This window comes from Grampus griseus, assembly GCF_964374135.1.
Source record: "Grampus griseus genome assembly, chromosome: 2".
In the NCBI taxonomy this organism is placed as follows: Eukaryota; Metazoa; Chordata; class Mammalia; order Artiodactyla; family Delphinidae; genus Grampus; species Grampus griseus.
Window position 1 is genome coordinate 2406960 of NC_139018.1, and position 19901 is coordinate 2426860.

General features: G+C 61.9%; 1 protein-coding gene across 1 annotated transcript; it reads right to left on the reverse strand.

Annotated features, from left to right (window-relative positions):
* Window positions 1-1164: 1164 nt before the first annotated feature.
* On the reverse strand, window positions 1165-14545 carry TNFAIP2 (TNF alpha induced protein 2). The gene is made up of 12 exons (XM_082648603.1): window positions 14418-14545; window positions 11459-11816; window positions 10518-11151; window positions 8179-8293; window positions 7907-8029; window positions 7643-7743; window positions 6927-7025; window positions 6241-6364; window positions 5281-5403; window positions 4928-5083; window positions 4618-4739; window positions 1165-3004 (listed from the first exon to the last, which is right to left on the reverse strand). Exons 1-12 carry the CDS (start codon window positions 14436-14438, stop codon window positions 2863-2865), a joined length of 2118 nt encoding a protein of 705 aa, XP_082504729.1. The 5' UTR covers window positions 14439-14545; the 3' UTR covers window positions 1165-2862.
* Window positions 14546-19901: the final 5356 nt, after the last annotated feature.

Here is a 19901-nt window from a genome sequence, read left to right on the forward strand (position 1 = left end):
AGGTGGCCTGAGCTGGCGGCCCTGACGGGAACTCTGTACACCTCTACCCCTCCTACAGGAACAGCAAGGTGTCCCTAACTGCGACGGCCACGTCCTCTTCTCATTGCCCTTCGCCTGCCCCGCCGGGGGTGGCCCTTCCTGCGCTGGGTCCAGCAGGAGTTGACCTGGCCCTGCCCCCCCAACCCCACCCCAGGGTGCCTGCCTCCAGCTGCCTCTATTCTCCTCGGACCCCGGCCCACCCCGCTGCTGTGAGACTGGGGGGTCTCAGCACCCCAGCACTTTTGAGTCCAAATCCATCCTCTTTGGTCCATTAATGTCTGCCCGGATTGATCTAAAACTTTCCATCTGGTCCTCAGCTCCTTTCACGTCCCCCTGTGCACCCCCTTCCCTCTTATCTCTCACCCCAGATTCTGCGGGAGGAGCCAGGGGAAACCCGCGGCCACTCCCACCCCGCACTGCAGGCTCAACGCGCCCAGGACCCCGCACTCGGAGCCCAAACGCAGGGCGTCCCCAGTCGCCACTGTCCCCTCCCCTCCCCTCCTTGCACAGCACTGCTTGGTGGATCCATCCCACCCCCATCTCATCTGAAAGGACCTTCCCTCCCCATCCAGGCCTTTCCTGCCAGACTCCAGACTCCACTCACCCTTGGCTCCCTTGGGCGGCCCCCTCAGCTCTGTGGAATGTGTTCACCCAGGTTCCCCTTTCCCTCCCAGGGACTCTGCCCTTCCCCCAATCCTGGGCCAGGATGGGGATGTAGAGGACAGCTGGGGTCAGCTCTGTTCACAGCTGTAGCCTTCAAGGTCAATTCCAGAAATATGAGAGTCAGTTCCCACTGGCCCTATGCGTGGAGCTGAAAGGATTGTCCGGAGGCCCCGCCTCCCCTTCCTCAGTAAAGGACAGTGCGGGGGATGGATAGGGTCATGACCACCCTTTACAGGTGAGGAAACTGAAGGGCGAAGTGATGGGCCTTGCCCCACAGCAGACCCTCCCAAAACTCACGCTCACAGGTAAGAAGCGGGTAGGAGGCGCTGGGGGGCCGGACTCATTGGGGATTTGACACAGAAACTGGGGGCACAGGGTCTGCCAGACCCCAAGAGGCTGAGAAAGCCACTGATGGCCCATCCTTGCTCCCAAAATAAATCACTCCACAGCCACTTTTGAAATCAGCTTTATATCAAGCTATAAAAACTAAGATCATGTTATAGAAAAACACATACAAAAGCAATACTATCAAAAATAATAATAATAACATCAAACATGCTAACTCCTACAAATGTACAAAGGCCTTTGTGCACCACTTACACGGGCCAGTTTCTGGCCACAGTACCTGGAAAGAGGGAGCACAAACCCGAGAGCTGGCTGCAAACCCCGTCACGGCGTGCCCAGCGGCGCAGGTGAGGTGGAGTTCTGCCTACGTCTGACTGCCGAGAGCCTCTGGGGTAAGCAGAGGCCGAGGAGGGTAACTGAACCCATGTTTTCCTGGGATAGGACAAGGCACCCCACAGGGCAGGGGATGGGTGGAGGCTGAGGTGGGCAAAATAATACCCCCCTCCAAAGACGCCCACGTCCACATCCCTGGAACTGCGACTACGTCAGGTTCCAAGGCAAAGAGGAGTTAAGGGGTCAGGTGGAATTAAGGTTGCTCATCAGCTGAACTTGACATCGGAAGAGGATCCTGGATTGTCTGGGTAGGTCAAAGGTCATTGTCTGGGGGGGGTCAAAGGTCATCACTGGGGTCCTTAAGGAAGGAAGATGGAGGCAGGAGAGGGGTGCTGAGATGTGAAAAAGAGATCGACCGGCCGTTGCTGGCTTTGGAGATAGAAGGGGGCCACTAGCCAAGAAACAGGGGAGGCCGGCCTCTAAAAACTAGAAAAGGCAAGGAAATGGCCCTCCGGAGCATCCAGACAGAACCAGGCCGGCTGACACCTTGGCTTTAGCCCACTAGGCCCATGGCAGACTTCTGACCTCCACAACCGAAAGAGAGTTCTCGTTTTAAACTACTAAGCTTGTGGAAGTTTGCTGAAGTGGCAATAGGAAACTAATCCAGAGGCCGAGGAGTCAAAGGTCAAGCTTGCCCTGCCCAAACCTCAGCCTGACTTCCGGGGAGGACCTGCGGAGGCACCCCTGGGCCTGTCTCCGTGGGGGGGAAGGCGGAGGCCGAGAAAACCCAGGAGGTCCTTGCCCCTCCCGGACCCATCCTCAGGGGAAGCCCGTGGGGAAGCAGAGAAGGGTCAGGGGCTGAGCTGCAGGGGCCCCAATGCCAGCTCTGCCCCCAGCTTGCCATGGGACCCCACAGGCCGCTTTCCAGGTCCCAGATGAGAGCTCCTCTTTCCCTTTTCTCCCTCCAGTTCTGTCCTCCATTCCACACCCTGGCGGAGCCCAGCTCAGCACAGCCCTGGACCAGAGGAGGCAGGAGGGGTGAGGCTCAGGCCGCCGCCCAGGAGCTGGGGAGGCGGCAAGACCCAGGCTGAGGAGGGCAATCCGGAGGCAGCCTGTGGAAGGACCCCACAGACAGGCGGTGACCCTGGAGCTCCGTCCCCTGGCCACTCCCCCGCCGGCCCCTCCTTCAGAGCGTGCAAGATCCCCTGTCATCTACAGGGAGCTTCTCATGTGTGGCCTCCTTGGGTCCCCACAGCTCCCCGCCCCCGCCACGGGAGGGGTGAACAAGCCAGGGCCTGTCCAGTTCCCGCGGCCCAGGGACCTGCGCCTAGGCCAGGGCTGGTCAGAAGCAGCAGCAGAAGGCAGGACGTCCGTGAGAGGCCGTGTGGGGCTGTGAAGCCGGTGCTGGTCTGAACGGCCCCCGAACGGGGCGGCATCCGCTGCTCGCCATGAGCTCACGAGCAGGTCAGGCCGCAGAAGCAGCTAACCAACCTTTACAAGTGAAAACAGGGACTTGGAGGGCTCGCGCGCCCCCGTGTGGATGTCCAGGATGCTCCGGATGCCCCTGGATTCACTGTTGGTCAGGTTCCCCTTGATGGCCAGGATGGCACTCAGGTGGCCTTTGCTGGCAAAGAGAGTATGCTGTCAGTCCAGCCTGCTCGCCAACACCCCTGCTCACACCCCCTCCCAGCTCCCCAGACTCCGGGCGGAGCCACAGGACACTGCAGCCAAGCCCCTGCCCACGAGCAGCACCCCCCACACCCGCTCCTTTGCCCGCTGAGCTCCAGCGGCGCTGGCCACCGTGCGTCTCCAGAGTGCGCGAAGCTCCTGCCCACCCGGGGCCTTTGCACTGGCTGTCCGTCCTGGAGTGCTCTTCCCCGTGCTCTTGAGCTAACCCGCTTCGTCTCACCCTTTAGCTCTCAGCTAAAATGTCACCTCCCCTGAGAGGCTTTCCCATCTCTAAAGTCAGCACCTCCTGTCGTTCACAACCTTGGTTAAACAATCTCTAACACTCGCGATTGAACTCCTTTGCCTGATCGCCTCATCGTTGCTAACCTTAAACAGACTGTAAGTAACATGAGGGAGAACGAAGACCTTGTCCGTCTTGTACTTCATTGCATCCTGGTGCCAAAAACAGAGCCTAAGGAGACCAGTACCTAGTAGGAGACCACTCCGTAACTGTTGGTAGAATGGGTGGATGGGTGGATGGATGGATGGATAGATCAGTGGATGAATGGATAGGTGGATAGATGGATAGGTGGATAGATGGATAGGTGGATGGGTGGAAGGGTGGATGGGTGGATGGATGGATGGATAGATCAGTGGATGAATGGATAGGTGGATAGGTAGATAGATGGATAGGTGGATGGGTGGAAGGGTGGATGGGTGGAAGGGTGGATGAATAGGTGGGTGGATGGGTGGATGGGTCAACGGATGGACAGATGAGTCGATGGGCGGGTCATCAGATGGATGGATAGAAGATGGGGGAGCAGGTGGGTAACTAGGTGCTTGTATGAGTGGGGAGATGGATGGGTGAGTGTGTAAGTGAGGGGATGGGTAGGTGAGTAGGTGGAGTGGGTCAGCCAGTGGCTGGACTAGGCTACGCCGGGACAGTCCAACTCATATCCCATAACTGGAACAGTCCGACAGCATTAGAGGACTCAGCCCACAGAATCAATTTCCCTGACTCACCAGATCCTCAGGCAGCCAGGGGCTAAGCCTCCACTCCGGAACAGGGGTACTAGGACCCAGGGCACAGGTCGCGCCCCTGAGGGCCCCTAGGCTGAGTGGTGGACCCCAGCTTCACTACTGACTTGCCATGGCCTCCAGCAGGTCCCTGGTCTCTCTGATCTCCGTTTCCCCTCTGAGGGGCAGTATCATAAAGGCTAAGAATCTGGGCTGTGGAGCCAGACCCCCTGGCTTTGTCGTCTTAGCTCTACCACTGACTAGCTGTGTTACCCTGGACACATTCCTTAAGCTCGCCAGGTCTCATCTGTAAACGGGGATGAAGAGTGTCAGCCTCACAGGGTGGCAGTAAGGACTGAGTGAACAGCCACTGTAAAGATCTGGGCATGGTGGCCGGTCCACAGCACTCAGCAAAGGGACTGCATCACGGTGGCCGGTACCTGAGCTCTACCCACCCTGGAGGGACTCATTCTGGCTCCACCAGGCCCTGACCACAGCCGGGTACATCAAGGCCATGCTACCTGCCCAGGTCCTCTGGTGCCTTGCTCTCACCTGAAGTCAGGGTACCAGGCGGCACACGTGGCCACCTCGATCTTGATGGCGCTGGGGTCTTGCAGGCGAATAATCTCTGCGAGCATGGGGAGGGCACGGTGCAGCCAGGTTGCCGGGGAGCCCTGCAGGCACAGGCCTGGTTGGAGGGAGGCTGTCCCTGCCCCGGAGGCCACCCAGGGGCCCAGAGAGGCTCAGGTCCGACCTGATTGGGTTTGGAGAGGCCCAGAGGGGCTGTCCTGGCCCGTGAAGAGCTTGGAGCGGGAGGGCAGCCTATGGGAGTGGGAGCTGGGAGGGGCGGGTGGGGGCTTACGTTCTGAGTGCAGAAGCGCTGGATGAGCTCAGCGTTGGCCAGGATGTGCCCCGCCAGCTGCTGCTGCTGCTCTGCCGTCTTGAGGACCAGGCGCCGCTTGCTGAGGCGGATGATGTACTCTTTCACCAGGTGCAGGTGTACAACCTCCATGAGCTCCTGGGTGGGCGAGTGGGCAGGGTCATGTGAGCCAACACACAGGAAACTCACCACCTCCCTCGAGGCTTCGAAGCCAGGGTCCAGGGAGGGGCGGATGCCAGAGCAAAGGAGCGCGTCCGTGTGTGCGCGCGCGCGTGTGTGCGCGCATGTCCAGACCCCCCCCTCCGGCTCCTGCCACCAGCTCAGCACCCCCTTACCTCCCGGAAACAGTCCTGCAGTTCAGAGAACTCGGGCAGCCTCTCGCCCACCACGGAGATAATTTCCTCCAGGGTCTGCGCGGGGGCCGCCCAGCGGGTCTGTGTGAACCTCTTGAACAGCGGCTGTGAAAGGAGAGAAGCAGGATGTCTGGCCACGCCCTGCAGAGGAAGGGCCAGCTGCAGAAACATGCACACACAGACACACACAGACACACGGGGCCCAGGACAGGGGCCGGGGACGTTAAGGACTCCCAGGGAAGCCAGGGAGCGCTCGGGCCCTGCTCACAGGCAGGGACTGGAGGCGTGGTCTGCACACCCTTCTCAGAGGCCGACCAGCTGCCATCTGCCTGCCCTGAGGCCTTTTCCACTGGCCGCCCTCCTTAAATAAATAAATTCCTGCATAAACAAAGCCTTGTGCTTGGCTGGGCCTGTGAGGAGCCGGCCAAGTCATCCAGGGTCACCGCCTGGTCACCCACAGCTGCTGGGCACTGAGGCCAGGGCGGGTTCCCATGGAGGGCAGGCAGGGAGTCCCTCCTCCTCGTTTCCTGGGACCCCTGCCTCATCCTCTGCTAAAGGCGCTAAAGGGTTTCTGTGGATTTCTTGGCCCACAGCAGACGTGGTGACGGCTGCCAAAGGCTCTGAGCATCACAGCTGGGAGTTAGGCACGGGGACAGGGCCTGGGCAGGAGGGTCTGGGGCGTCTAAGCGGGGGAAGGGCATTGAAGCTTCCTGTCTGTACCCGAGGGCCCTGGGCGGCCCTCTGAGGCCAAGCCCCGGGGCTGAAGTGTTGGGAGTGAGGTCAAGGGCCCGCCACGGCCCCCTCACCTGGTCTCACACCACGCCTTCCACGTGCCAGCTCTTCGCTTCTGCCACCCTCCCTGCCCAGCCCCCTCCCAGGCCCTCCCCGCCCTCCCCCAGCACCGGACTCAGCATGTGACACACGGCGGGAGGTTCCAGCTACCTTCAGGGCCCCAAACAGGCTCTGGAGCAGGGTATCAACGCCATGACTCTTGAGCTCATCCAGGGGGCTCAGCAGGTGGCTCGGGATGTCCTGTGGTGTCTGCCACTTCTGGTCCACGAACATCCTGGAAGGACAGGGGAGGCAGGGAGATCACACCAGTCCTGCCCAGAGAGCCAGTGAGCCTGAGGCTAATCTTCCTAAACCATTCCTCTAGAACCCTCCCTGGCTCCCCACTCCCCATGGGAGCAAGTCCACATCATCCCACCCATGCTGCCGAGGCAGGGCCCAGCCTTCCCACTCCCAGCACACACGTAACACCACATCCTCTTCTAACTGAGGGCCTCTCCACAGCACCTCACTTTGCTCATCTGCTTAATGGACGTGATCACTGTACCTACCTAACAGGGTTGTCATAAGGGTAAAATAAAATAAAGTAAATCAGTTGCGCGAGTGCTTGACCCCCCAGCACTAGATAAACGTTCACTGCTGCCGCCGCCACAGGCCCTGGCATTTCCTTACGGACCTGCTCGTTTTAATTCAACATCTCTGCTGAAGCTGTCCCTCCCCCCCCATCCCGGGCACCTCCCAGCCGCCTCCCAGTTACCCTCTCTCTCTCTCTCTCTCTCTCTCACAGGCAGGCAGCCCCAGTGATGCCGGCTCCCACAAACCCCACCCAGTGCCCTCACCGGAAGGAGAGGCAGTTGTTGATGTTGGCGATGACATTGGCCCTGTAATTTCTCAGCTGTTTGCTCCTCTCCAGAAATTCATCAAAGGCACGCTGGTAGCTGGTGAAACCCGAAAGGGAACATGCGGGACCAGCACAAACACCGGGACAGGAGCAGCCTCCCTGGGTTTACATGTGGGCTCCCTGCAGCACAGGGAGGGGCCCCTAGCCCCGAAGCATCCTGTAACTGGCTTCACGTGCTCAGGCCAGTGAGGCCAGGGCCCCTGCAGAGCTCCTGAAGAGGGTGTCCACCCCGCTCTGCTGCCTCCCTCCTTCCCCCAGGCCCCATCTAGAGCTGGAAGACTGGAGGCCTGGGCCATGCAGGGGTCCTCAGAGGAGGCGGAGGGAGCTAGCCAAGAGAACCGTGAGGGTGCAGACTGGAGCGTGCCCGGATGGGGAGGCCAGTGTCTCAGTCCCTCACTGGGCATCTTCTTTGCAGCTGGGGGCTGCTCTGCTGGGAGCTTTGCCGAGAGCAGGTGGTCAGATTACCTGAGGCTCTCAGCACCCAGGTGGGTGGTACAGGGGGATGAGGACGCCTGCTCAGAATGACAGACCCCCGAGGAGCAGGGAGGGGCACTGATCTAGCTTGGATCCCCACCTGGGGCACGAGGGCGGGGCGGGGCGCTGAGAGGGGTGGCCGCAGGGACCCTTCCTGCGCGCGCACAGGCCGTCACCCACCTGTTGAGGAACGCAGCCAGCTCCACCAGCAGCAAGTGCTTCATCTGGGCGCCCAGGTCAAGGGTGATGCTCTCGGCCTTGGCCTGGCCCTGGGAGATGATCTGCAGGGGTGAGGTGAACTGAGCAGGGGCCCACCCAGTCTAGGGCTGGGGCTGGGGCGGGTGCGGGGGTTGGTAAGACATGGAAAAGAGGGACTGTGCTCAGGGGCGAGCGTGTGTTTGCACGCAAGGATGTGCGCTCGTGCACGAGGGGCAGCCGTGCTACCTGGATGATGTCAATGGCCAGCTCACTGTGGCAGCGGCCATCCAACCTCTGCGGAGCCACATCCTGGGTCCAGCGCTGTGACTCCAGCTCCAGGGCACGGGCCGTCAGCTCCTTCACGCTGGCCTTGGGGGAGGGGGGGCTGGTCAGGGGAGCGCGAAGCCCACGTGGACGTGCCTGTCAGGCTCCCTGCCACGTCCTGTCTGCCCCGGCCGCCCCTCCGCTTCCTTCCCGCCCCTCCTTTGCCCCGGCCCTGGCGCTGGCGCTGGACTCACCACCTGATTGGAGAGGAACGTGGCCTCCAGCAGCCGGATCTGCTTGGGGGACAGGAGGCTCCCAAGCCCGACTCCTTGCAGCTCGCCTGCCAGCTTGGGGCTGTTGATGACGTCACTGTGGGCAGAGGGGGCTGGCATGAGGAAAGCTCACGCCACCCGTCCAGCAAGAGCCCTCCTCCTCGGCCTCAGCCTCTGGCAGGCCCAGAGCTCAGCTCTCCTGGCCTCAGCCTCTGGCAGGCCCAGAGCTCAGCTCTCCTCGGCCGCAGCCTCTGGCAGGCCCAGAGCTCAGCTGCCTGCCTCCACCGAACCCCATCCCTGCTTCCGCACCTCATGCGGTGGGCCCTGCACCTGCTCAGCCTGATCCAGGCCCCCAACCCTGGAACCGTCGTGCCTCCTTTACTCTCTCACCCCCATCTGCTTCTGCTCCGAAATACCACCCCGAAACTGATGAGCCGCAAGCTACCCGGCTAGAGGCACCCCCCTGCCCAGCCACCGCCCTCTCGCCTGGCTCACTGCAGGACCCCCCTCCCTGGCTCCCCGCTTCTGCCCTCACCTCCAACAATCCCTCCTCCACCCAACAGGCAGTACCACCTCTCAGGTCTGATCTCCCGGCTCTAAGGGCTCCCCGCTCTCACACAGACAGGATACAGCTCCTTACCCTCTGCCTCCTTCTCACCCATCCCCCACCACACTCCAGCCCTGCTGGCCTTGGGCACCCACTAGCCCTGTGCCCTCTTCCCCCCGCCCCCCGAGCCGGGTCTGCTGCCCCCAGAGGTGGGCCAGTCCAAGCAGGAAGGGCTGTTCCCACACCACCCTGAACTGCTCTGAGGAGGCAGATCCACCCATCCCTGTGGACCTCTGTTGGGTCCCAGAGCCCCCTGGGGACTGCCCAGCCCTGGGACTTCCTCAGGGACCTTGGTCCGCCTGGAGGCTCAAGAATGGCCCTCTCTGCCCCTCCCCCAGCCTGGATGCGCTGTGCCCCTTTGCTCCCCGCACTTCTGGCCACACAGGCCTCCACGGAGCCCCCCTGGACTCCCCCCCTCGGGGCTCCATGCCCGGCTGGCCTCAGTTTCCTGCTGCAGTGACCCCAGTGGGTCCCAGGCTAAAAGCCCCTGGGGTCACTGGGACAGGAAGGCTGAGGGTGAGAAGTGTGAGTGCCTGGCACTTCCTGGTGAGTCAGGACAAGCAAGAAGGAACAGGTTCAGAGCCGCCCTGACTCTCCCGCACCCCCTGCCCTGTGCCAATTTCCCTATGCCCTGCCGACTCCTCACCCACCACTCCCCAACCGGCCCTTCCTCCGGCCCCCGCGAGGCTGACCCACCAGTACCAACCGAGACCACTGGCCACCCAGATGTGTCCCCGAGATGCTTGGACATTGCTCACACGGGCTACACCTCCAGGCTTCCTGTGGGCTTTACACTGGGTGCCGGGGCCAGTCCCTATAGGAGCCCCTGGCCTCTCGTGCCCTGGTCATCTCCATGCTGCAGTATAAGTCTCTCCCCACCCAGCTTATGTGAACGACCAGAGGTCTGGGGAAATGAGGGGATGCCTGAGGCGGTACCCGGCTGGTACCCAGGTATCCTTCACCGGCAGAGCAAGCCTTCCAAACTGAGGGGCTCCAGGCCTCGGGGGCCAGAGCCCAGCTCTGTGCGGCCTCACTGGGTGACCCTGCACCATGGGGATCTTCCCAACAGGCCCAGCGGCCCCACCCTTCCCTGCTCCCTGTCCTGCCTGGGAGTGCCCCCAGGGGCCTGCTGGATAATCCAAACACTGACAGCTCCACACAGCTCCCAGAATGCTTCACAGCTCAGCCTCAGGCCCTGGAAGATGACTCCCTTTGCCGGAACACCACCCTCCCTCTTACTGACCTGTCCTCCTCTTTCCTGCCCTGCCTGACTTCTATTAGACTGTGCGCTGCCCCAGAGCAGCAAACTCCTGTGGCAGGCAGAAGTCTGCGCCGTCTCTTCTGAGCTGGCTTCCTGGGCTGACCCAGGCGAGGTCAGGGCCCCCTCCTCCGGGCTCCCCTGCCACACCCCTTCCTGCTCTGGATGGGCGCTGCTTCATGCCCTCCCCAGACTGGGAACTCATGAGTGAATGATGAAGTCCCTGCCATTCTCTGTGCCTCAGTTTCCCCAACTGTGGAATGGGGCCGAGGCCCAAGAGACTAAGGACTCCAAGTGCAAAGCAGACCCAGCCCAGGCCCTGCCCCCTTGAGTCCAAGCCCATCTGTGCTTCTCCCACCTGGAACTCCCTGCACGCGGTGACAGCCCCTGCAGAGCGGCCTCCCTGCCCCTGGGGCCCCGCCCAGCACCGGGGCGCCCGGCTGCCCAGCCGCTCACTTGGGGTAGAGGTTCTGCACCCAGACCAGCAGCACGTAGGTGTCGCGTTCGCTCAGCTCGAACTGCGCCAACTCCGCCAGCTGCGCCGCGAAGTGCTCGTGGTAGCTCTCGGCGTAGGCCGCCACCACGGCGAACTCGGCGGGGAACAGCGGCTTCAGCCGCTCCACCACGGCCTCCAGGTCCTCCTTCATGGTGCGGCCCATGTGCAGGAAGGCGCGCTCGGCCTCCGTGCGGCCCTCGGCAGCCGCGGCCGGCCGCTGGCCCAGGCGCTCCTCGGCCGCCTGCGCCACGCCGCGCCGCCACAGCTGCAGCCAGCGCCGGGGCCGCGTGGCCGCCAGTGCCGAGGGCCCGGGCCCCGCCGCCGCCGCCGCGCGGTCCTCGCGCTCCTGCTCGGCCAGCACGGCCAGCGCCTGGCGCAGCCGCTCCGGCGCCGCCTCCAGCGGCCGGCGCAGCAGGCCGAGCACCTGGTCGCGCAGCAGCACGTACAGCGCCTCCACCTTGCTCTGGCGCCGCAGCAGCTCCTCCTCGCTCACGCCGCCCGCCGCCATCGCCGCCTGCAGCTCCCGCTCCAGCGCCAGCAGCGGCCCCGCCGCCTCCAGCCGCCCGTGCTCCAGGTCGGCCTTGAGCTCCTCCACTGCGGCCAGGACCCGACGTTAGCGCGGCCCGGGGCCCCGAAACCCACCAGTCACCTCCCGTGGGCCGAGACCTCAAAAGGTGAGGTGAGGCGCCGGAAGGGGCGAGTCGACGTCCCAGACAGGACCGAGGAGCCCTCCGCTCGCTCCCTGCCCCTGAGATCAGGGCGCGCAGGGGAAGCTGGCAAGGGAGACACCTCCGCGCCCACCTTCCCTGCCCTCTCTGTCCTGGGTGAGTGGGGCGTCCACTCCAGTGAGCCCCGATCCTGCCCAGACCCTGCCCGGCTGGGACCTGGGGCCCCTGCCTACCTGTGGGCAGCCGGCCAGCCGGCCCGGACTGGGACTCAGAGTCGCCCTCTGTCTCTGCTGAGCTGGGCTGACTCTTCTTCTTCCTCCCTTTGGTGAAGACGCTGAACATGTTGGCCAGGCCTTTCGACTTCTTCTTCTTCTTCGCAGCCTCTCCTTCATCCCTATCTGGGGCTTCGTCGGCCTCCAGGGGTGGCACCAGGTCCTCGGAGGAGGCCTCGGACATGGAGGCTTCTGACTCTGCCTCCGAGGTGAAGGGCAACTTCTGGGGGCTTCGGGGCAAGTCAAGGGCCCCTGGCGCAGGCTGCTGGCCCGTAAAGCCTTGTAAGGTCATCGTCTTCAGCATCACGCCGGCTCGGGCCTGCGGGTTGGCAAGGCGAGGGAATGAAAGGCTCAGCGGTCACCAGGGGATGGGCCTGGCTCCCGGCTCCCCGGCCCAGGTACACAGCCAGGTTGATGCGTTTTCACCCGTATGACCACCAGGCTCTGGCATTCTCCTGGCCCAGATGGGCACCAACAACTCAACTCTCTCCCCGGACACCAGTTCCTCAGGACCCACCGGCCCTCCGAGAACTGCCGAGGCAGGGAGGAAGCTGGGCTTGGGAGGCATATTCCAGACAGAAGGCAAATCCTTCCTTGACAGCCCACCCTCTGGGCAGGGAGAAGGGACTGCAGTGCATGAGAACCACCCGGATTCCACGAGACCCCAGGGGAGCAGGCAGACCACGGGCCGCCGTCCCACGGCGCCGAGCGAGAACCGAGGTCCAGAAAGGTCACAGAGCACCAGCGGCTGGGCCGAGGCGGGAATCCAGCCCCAGCCCCGTCCTCCATTTTGCCGGTTCTTGTCTTGACTCGTACAGCTTTGGGGTCACAGAGGAGCGCTCTGAGCAGAAACACGGCTGCTCCGGCTGGGACCACAAGGTAGGCAGGGCCTGACCCCTGTATGACCTTGGGGCTCAAGTCTACAGAAACAATAGTGCCCCCTCAAGCTTCAGGGGGTCTTTCCCACGTCCGTAGGGACAAGGGGCCCAGTGAGGCACAGGGCTGTCTGAGGTCACACGGCAACTGGCAACTGGGACTGGAAACCCAAGCTTCCCGGCTCCACAAATGGGGTGACATCATCGTCACAAAAGCTTCCATTTTCTGGGCGCTTCCTGAGTGCCCATCCCATCACTTCCGCACTCCCTTCCAGGAGGCGTGTTATTTTCCTCATCTCACACAGCTAGCTCAGAGGGGCTTAAAATGCCCCCATGGTCAACAGCCTGGGCTTGGAACTCAGATCACCTGGCTCCGGGCACCCCTGCCTCGTGGCCCCCAACACCTCGCGAGCCACATTCAGAGGGGCAGCACCCTCCCCAGCACCTTGACCATTGTGAAAGCCAGGCCAGGACCGGTGGAGGGGAACATGGCTGACCCCAAAGGAGGGAGCGGGGCAGGGCTGGGCCTCCCTGGTAACGGGGGTGATGCATAACCACAGTGCCTGCCCCACCACCCGAGAGTAAACACACCAAGTCATGACTCACACAAACAGTGACTTCAGTTCGCCCCTGCAACGGCCCTGCAAGGCAGATGGGGTGATCCAATCATCCAGAGAGAGAAATTGAGGCGGCAGGAGGCGGGGTGGGATTAGGCCTGTCAGACTTTCTACAACCCCTACTGCCTCCCCATCGGCCCAGCCTCCTCTCGCATCTGCCCGAGGACTCGTCCCAAACCCCCGGGCTTGACCAGAGCCACTCAGTGGCCAGGAAGCCAGGCTTTCTCACACTCCCACTGGTTTCAGCAGGTGCCTGGGCAGAGTCCTACCCTGGGCAGAGTCCTACCCTGCTGGATCTCCGTTGCGTTCCCTGTGCCATGTGGCCTGAGAGTTCCACTCCAGAACCAAGCAGGGGGTACTCTGGGCATTTCTGCCCTGCAGAGCCCTTGCCCCAGCTTCCCTCCTAATCCATCCCATTTTCATGCCAGGCACCCACAGGAGCTGGTCTGGCCGGCTGGCTGGGGCTGCTCAGTGCCACCCTGGGCCCCCAGGACCCACCTCTGCCCCCCGCTGGGGTGAGGGTGAGGGCCATCTGACCCGCTGTGCTCCCACCGGCCTCACTTCTGTCCTCACTGCCCCCCACCTCCTCCGTCCCCACACGTGCTAGGCTCTACCCAGCCTCCACACCTGGCTCCTGCAGGTCCCCGCATGGCATCGCTGCCTCCTCGCCTCTGTGGCACAAACTCTCCTCACCCTTCAGGGTCCTGCAGCAGCCCCCTTGGCCCACGTCCCAGGCCTGGACTCTGAGGCAGCTGGTGCAATAGAAAGAGAACAACTGTGGGCTTAGCTGTACCACCCACTAGGGTGTGGACCAGACTTCACCCTTCCTTCATAGGCCTTAGTCTCCCCATCTGGGAAATGGGGATGAGGACCCCACCTCACAGTACTGCTGAAAGGATGTGAGAAAACCACTCAGACACATGCTGGCACCTAGCCAGGCCTCAGTAAGGGTCTGCGTCATGTGTCCCAGTGTCTGTCAGGCTAATCCTGGCGCCCGGATACAGCAGAAGAGGGCAGGAGAGGGATCCTTTAAGGCCAGGCTCGCGGCTGGGCACACTGAGACAGGAAGGGGAGTGCTCCGAGTCATACCCTGTGGCCACAGCCTGTGGCCCAACAGTGGCACCCCTCGGGTCCTCCCAGCTCCCCCAGCTTCTCCTCAGGCACACACACCCTCACCCTCCTTTCCGGGTCAGGGCTGAGGTCCACCCAAGCCTCCCTGGCCCCTGTGCCTAGCTCCTCCGTGCCTATAGGTCCCGCTTCCTACCGCAAAAGGAAGGGACACCCGACGCCTTTCCCCACAGCCCCTCCCTGATGCTTTTTGCGGGACGCAGTCCTCCGCTGGGAGCATCTAAGCCGGACCCTCTGCACCCTGACGCAGCAGCTCAGCCCGGGGGCCTCAGTTTCCCTAGAAGAGGGGCTGCCAGAGACCTGGGCTCCGTCCTGCCCCATTGGTCCCCTCCGTCGCGCCGGCCGCTCCCTCGTGGGATGGGGCCGGAGACTCGGGGTCGGGGCGGCCGGGCAGCCGCGCGGAGAGGTTGGGGACGGACGCACCGCGGGCGGAGGTCACTTACTGTGTCCGGGCCGGGCCGCCGCTGTCTGGGCTGAGCCGGGCGCCGCCTGAAATAGACGCAGACTCCGCCCCCGCTGGGCCCGCGCGCCCCGCCCGCCGCCTCCGCGGAAAACCCGCGGGCGAAGGCCAAAGCACAGCGTGGCGGGGGCTGCCTGTGTCCCCGTGTCCGGTGTCGCGCGCCCCCCCAGGCGGTGCGGGGCCTGCTTAGCAGGGGAGCGGGGGAAGGGGTCACGACCTCCCACCAGCCCGGACGGGATGACTGGGCTGGCCAAGCGTCGCCAGACTGTGTGGGGCGCGGGACCGGCACCCAAGGCGGACGGAGTGGGTCTGGCGCTGACCCGTTGTCCGACGACGGCTTCCGATTGGCTGGCTGGGAGGGGCCCCCGCTCTCGGGACCACTTTCGCGCGTCACTGATCCAGCACCCACCCCAGCTCAGCCCAACTGTGGGGAGTCCCCTTACCCCCGCGGGGTGCTGGGGACAGTCCCACCTGACTCCCTCGGAGGTTGGCCGCGCGGAGAATCACCCCCTCTGGAGAGAGTGTTCCCACTCTGGGTATCACTGTGGCCGCAGAGAGCCATGGGAGGGCGCCTTCATGGAGGAGCTTCCCTAAGGGATCGGGGGTTGGTCAGCCATGGACAAAGCACCTGTGCTGGTGCCTTGCATACGCTGTCACCATCGAGTCTTGCTTAAAACGGAGAAATGGCTCACAGAGTGAGTGACTTGGCTTCCCTGGTGGCGCAGTGGTTGAGAGTCCGCCTGCCGATGCAGGGGACACGGGTTCGTGCCCCGGTCCGGGAGGATCCCACATGCCGCGGAGCGGCTGGGCCCGTGAGCCATGGCCGCTGAGCCTGCGCGTCCGGAGCCTGTGCTCCGCGACGGGAGCGGCCACAACAGTGAGAGGCCCGCGTGCCGGGTGGGGGCCGGGGCGGGGGGGGGGGAAGTGAGTGACTTGCTCGAGGGCACACAGGCAATAAATGGTGGTCGGTGGTCGGAACCCACACGCAGGCCTGTAGGACTCCCACTGAAACACTTTCCCTTCCTGGGACCGGCGCTGGGCCAGGACAGGCTCCTAAAGGCACCAGATGGGGACCCCGACAGCTCAGGCTTGAGTCTCACTCAGCCCAGCTTTGTCCGCACTCAGCGTGGCCTTGAGCAGGTCACATCCCTTTCTGGGCCTCCGTTTCCCAATCTAAGCCCTGTTTTTCTGTCAAAGGGCCGGAGGGGTGCTGGTGAAGAGTACCCCTTCCCCGTTTCACATCTTAGGAATTCCTGCCCTCTGGAAAGGACCCTGTGGCTCAGGAATTTCCCGCCTGGGCACCAGCTTCCTTTTTGCTTCTTAATAGAGCCTCTGCTCCTCCCTCCCTTTTGTTTGCCACCCCTCCCCCTCCCCACTGGTTCCCTGCTCCCCCTGGGAACTGGGCACAGATCTCTGCAGCCTGGGAGGCCTGGCCAAGTGGGCAAGGCAGCGGGGAGATGGGGGTGCCCTCTGGCACTGAGAACTTCCTCTTCCTCCTTAGGAATGGTGGCGAAGGGCCAGTTTTGGGCTTGGACATCGATCCTGTCCCTCGGGGGGAGGGGGGGGTGGGAAGGGGGGGCTGCAGTAAGAAGGGCTCCACCCCTTCTCTCCCTGTAGCCTCAGGGGTGACATTTTTCAGATCTGAACCAACTGGTCACAGTGCCCCAGCAGCTGGAGGGTCATTCCAGCTGCTCCCAGTGCATAGATGGGGAGACTAAAGGCCAGAACCCCCCTCCCCCCAAGTTCATCCAGCCAGACAGGGTGACAAGGGCAAGAAGCAAGGGGTCCTGGCCCAGTGCCTCCGTGGCTGCCTGCTGTGGCCTCATTGCACAATCCCCATGCCTTCCCACCAGGCTGCTTCTTCTAACCCCAAACAGATTGGAAAATTGCTGGAGAATCCAAAGTGCTCTGGGTAATGGGGGGAGGGGACAGTGTCAGGCTCAAAGACCCCACCATCCCCTCAGAGCTCCAGACCCTGGTCTTCAGGGACAGGAAGGCTGCTTCACCGGGCAGATGCTGGGCAGCCACCCTCGTCCCCAGCTTCCATGACACCTGCGTCCCTCTCCATGGCCTCACTGAGCTCCAGGCTGCGGCTAGGGGGTGGGAAAAGCTGCCCGCCCCTCCTGTGGCTGCACCACGCACTTCTTTCCCTGAGTTCAGGCATGAGGGTCAAGCGTCACATACGTGAAGCCCCCAACTCAAGGGAAATCCTCTGAAAATAGGGCTGCATAGAGGGCCAAGGGGTGTGACTGCCAGCGGGGCCCATAGGGCAGGAGCTATTCTAACCCCCTCTTGACAGATGAGGAGACTGTCCCCAGGAGACCGCACTTCCAGAAGGAGCCAAAGGCCAGCCAAGAATTCCACCCTCAGCAGGAAATGAGCATCAGCTGCTTGTTGAGAGGGTCCCTGGCCAGCTGCTCTCCCATCCCCCACCTCCCCAGGCGATGGGTGGGGGGGCTGCAGGCCAGTTCCACCTGGCAGGGAGGGCAGCACGCAGGAGCGGACTGGCAGTAGACCCTTCAGGCCAGCCTGGAAGTCAAGTGTGCCAGCACCTGGCCAGGAGCTGTAGTCAGCTCCTTGCATGCAACTCAGGGCTTGGGAGGCCCAGGACACGTGCCTTCCCTCCGCTTGGAAATGACAGATGACTTTTTTTTTTAATTGTGGTAAAATACACGTAACCAAATGTACCATTTTGACCATTTTAAATATATAGGTCAGTGGCATGATGTCATACGTTGTTATGCAACCGTCACCACCATCCACCTCCAGAATTTTTTCACTTTGCAAAACTGAATCTCCGTACTCATTAAACACTAACTCCCCCTCGTCACCTTCCCACTAGCCTGGCACCCACCATTCTACTTTCCATCTCTATAAACTTGACTATTCTAAGTAGCTCATATCAGTGGAATCAAAAGGATGGTAACTGTCCTTTGGTAACCGGCTTATGTAACTTCACATAATGTCATCAAGGTTCATCCATGTTGTGGCATGTGTCAGAATGTCCTTCCTTCTTAAGCTTGAAGAATGTTTCATTGTTTATCTTTTCATCTGTCCATGGACGCCTGGGTTGCTGCCGACTGTTGGCTGTCGTGAGTAATGCTGCTCTGAGCACGGGTCGACAGCTGACATTTGTCGACAGGTGCCAAGCTCTGTTCTAAGTGCTTTGCATGCACTAACTGATTTCATCAATCTTATGAAATGGGTACTCCTTAATTATCCCCTTTTCACAGCTGAGGAAATCGAGGCACAGATAGTTCCAGTCGCGTGGTGGTCAGCGGTGGAGCTGGAAGCCACACAGTCAGTGTTGTGCTGTATTACTTATCCCCTAATGTTGATCAACTGAAATACAGCTTGATGCATTTAAGTCAGACACAAGGAAGGACTGACTGCTGGGCTAGGAAGCTTCGATGCAGAAATGGGAGGTTTTACTGCCCTCTACCCCTTTTTCATCTTTGGAAAAAAAAAAAAAAAAGATTTCCCAATCTCTTTCACGACCTTGTCCAGTCAATTAACTGAGTCTTCACCCTCACACTGTGGGGCAGCAGGAGGGGCTGACCCAGTCCTGGCAGCCCAGCCAGAGAATAATGCAGGCGGTGTGTGTTTAATGTCCTCCCTCTACTCCCCCTCCCGAAGCTCCCTGGAAGAAGGGTGGGAGGCAGAGGGAGCCCGTTCTGGCACAGGGCTCAGCAGGTGCAAAAGCCGGCGGGGGGATGGGACTGGAGCCGGGGGCACCGGGAGGACCTGGCTGGCAGGGCGGTGCTGACTGCGGGTGGACTCCTCCTCACGGCCCTGCCAACTTCCCTCTGTGAGATGACTTGCACTTCCCACTTCCCCAGCCCTGGCTCTCACGGCACTGCTTCTCCCTTCACTTCTCAGGCGGTCACCTGACCTGGGACCCTTCCTGGAGCCTCTTGTTTCCTGGGGATGTCCCACTCACTAAGAGCGCTGGGCAGAGCCATCGGATCCTCTGTTGACAGGTGAGGAAACTGAGTCCTGGAGGGGTAAGTGAATGCAAAAGCTGAGGCCTTCAGGCTGGCATCTCTGCTGCCACCCAGCCTTCCCCAAAGGGGGAGTCACTTGCTCAGGGTCACTGGCAGCTGCACCTGACCTCGGCCAGAGTCTCCTGACCCCGCTGAGAACCATGGAATGTCCAGGACAGCTGACCAGGCACCACCCTCCCAGGCCAGCCCCTCCCAGGGGGGCACCCATCAGAGCAGGCGTACCCCGACAGGCAGTGCCCCCCAACCCCCAGGCAGCCGTCTACTTGATAACAGCCCCTCCCTTCCTCCCAGGAGGAAGTTAGACCCCACACTCCTGTCTGTGTTTGGCAGATGGGGAAAATGAGGCCTGAGGAGGAATGGCTTCCTCTGGTGCTCGATGAGCCTGGCCCACTTCCCGTGCTGGAGGTGGGACCACTTGGGAGAAAGCAGGGCCCACTGGGCAGCAGGACCCTAACCCCAGTGGCCTTCTAAGAAGTGTAATGCAGGAGGGCCCCCTGGAGGGATGCCCTTCCAGGGCATCAGGGAATCTCCGTGCCAGCCCCAGTGGCCTGGCCTCTTTCCTAAGTGGGCCTGGCTTTTCACAATGGCTTTCGGTGGTGATGCAAGATGGCCAACTTCACCTCCTAGCCCTTCTGACCCGGGGCTGCCCTGGTCCAGCAGCCTGCGGGCCCTTCTCCTAGACGGCATCATTTCCAGGAAAACAGCCTTACTCCACATAAAGTCCCACCCAGTGACAGAGGCAGGTCACGTGGCAGGAGCTCTGGTGGGAATCCCAGTGCTGTGTAGAGCCCGCCAAGGCTGAAGGGGAGGGGGGGAGCCTGCCCCAAACCGCCACAGGGCCCACCAGTTTCTCAAATCCGGGTGTTGGAATGCCTCCTCACCCGACACCAGGGAGCTCTGCCCTCCTGGACTTTGGAGAAGGAAGGCATGATGGCGGGGCTCGGGCATGGGACCACTTGGACCCTGGGGCACTCCACCACTTACATCTATGTTTTTTGTTTTTGTTTTTTGGCCATGCCTCGGCTTGTGGGATCTTAGTTCCCCAACCAGGGATGGAACGCCGGCCCTTGGCAGTGAAACCACTGGACCACCAGGGAATTCCCACATCTGTGTTTTTAGGCACATGGCTTCACCCCTTGGGACCTCCCGATCCCTTCTGGAAATGGAGCAGACGCTCAGGGAGTTGCCAGGGAAGGCTCCAAGGAGGGAGTGCATGTAAATAACAGGAACTGCTACTCGAGGGAGTGCAAACCCCAGGCCAGGCCCTTATCCAGCACATCGGCATTTTCTCCTGTAATGCTCCCAATTTTACACCAGGAG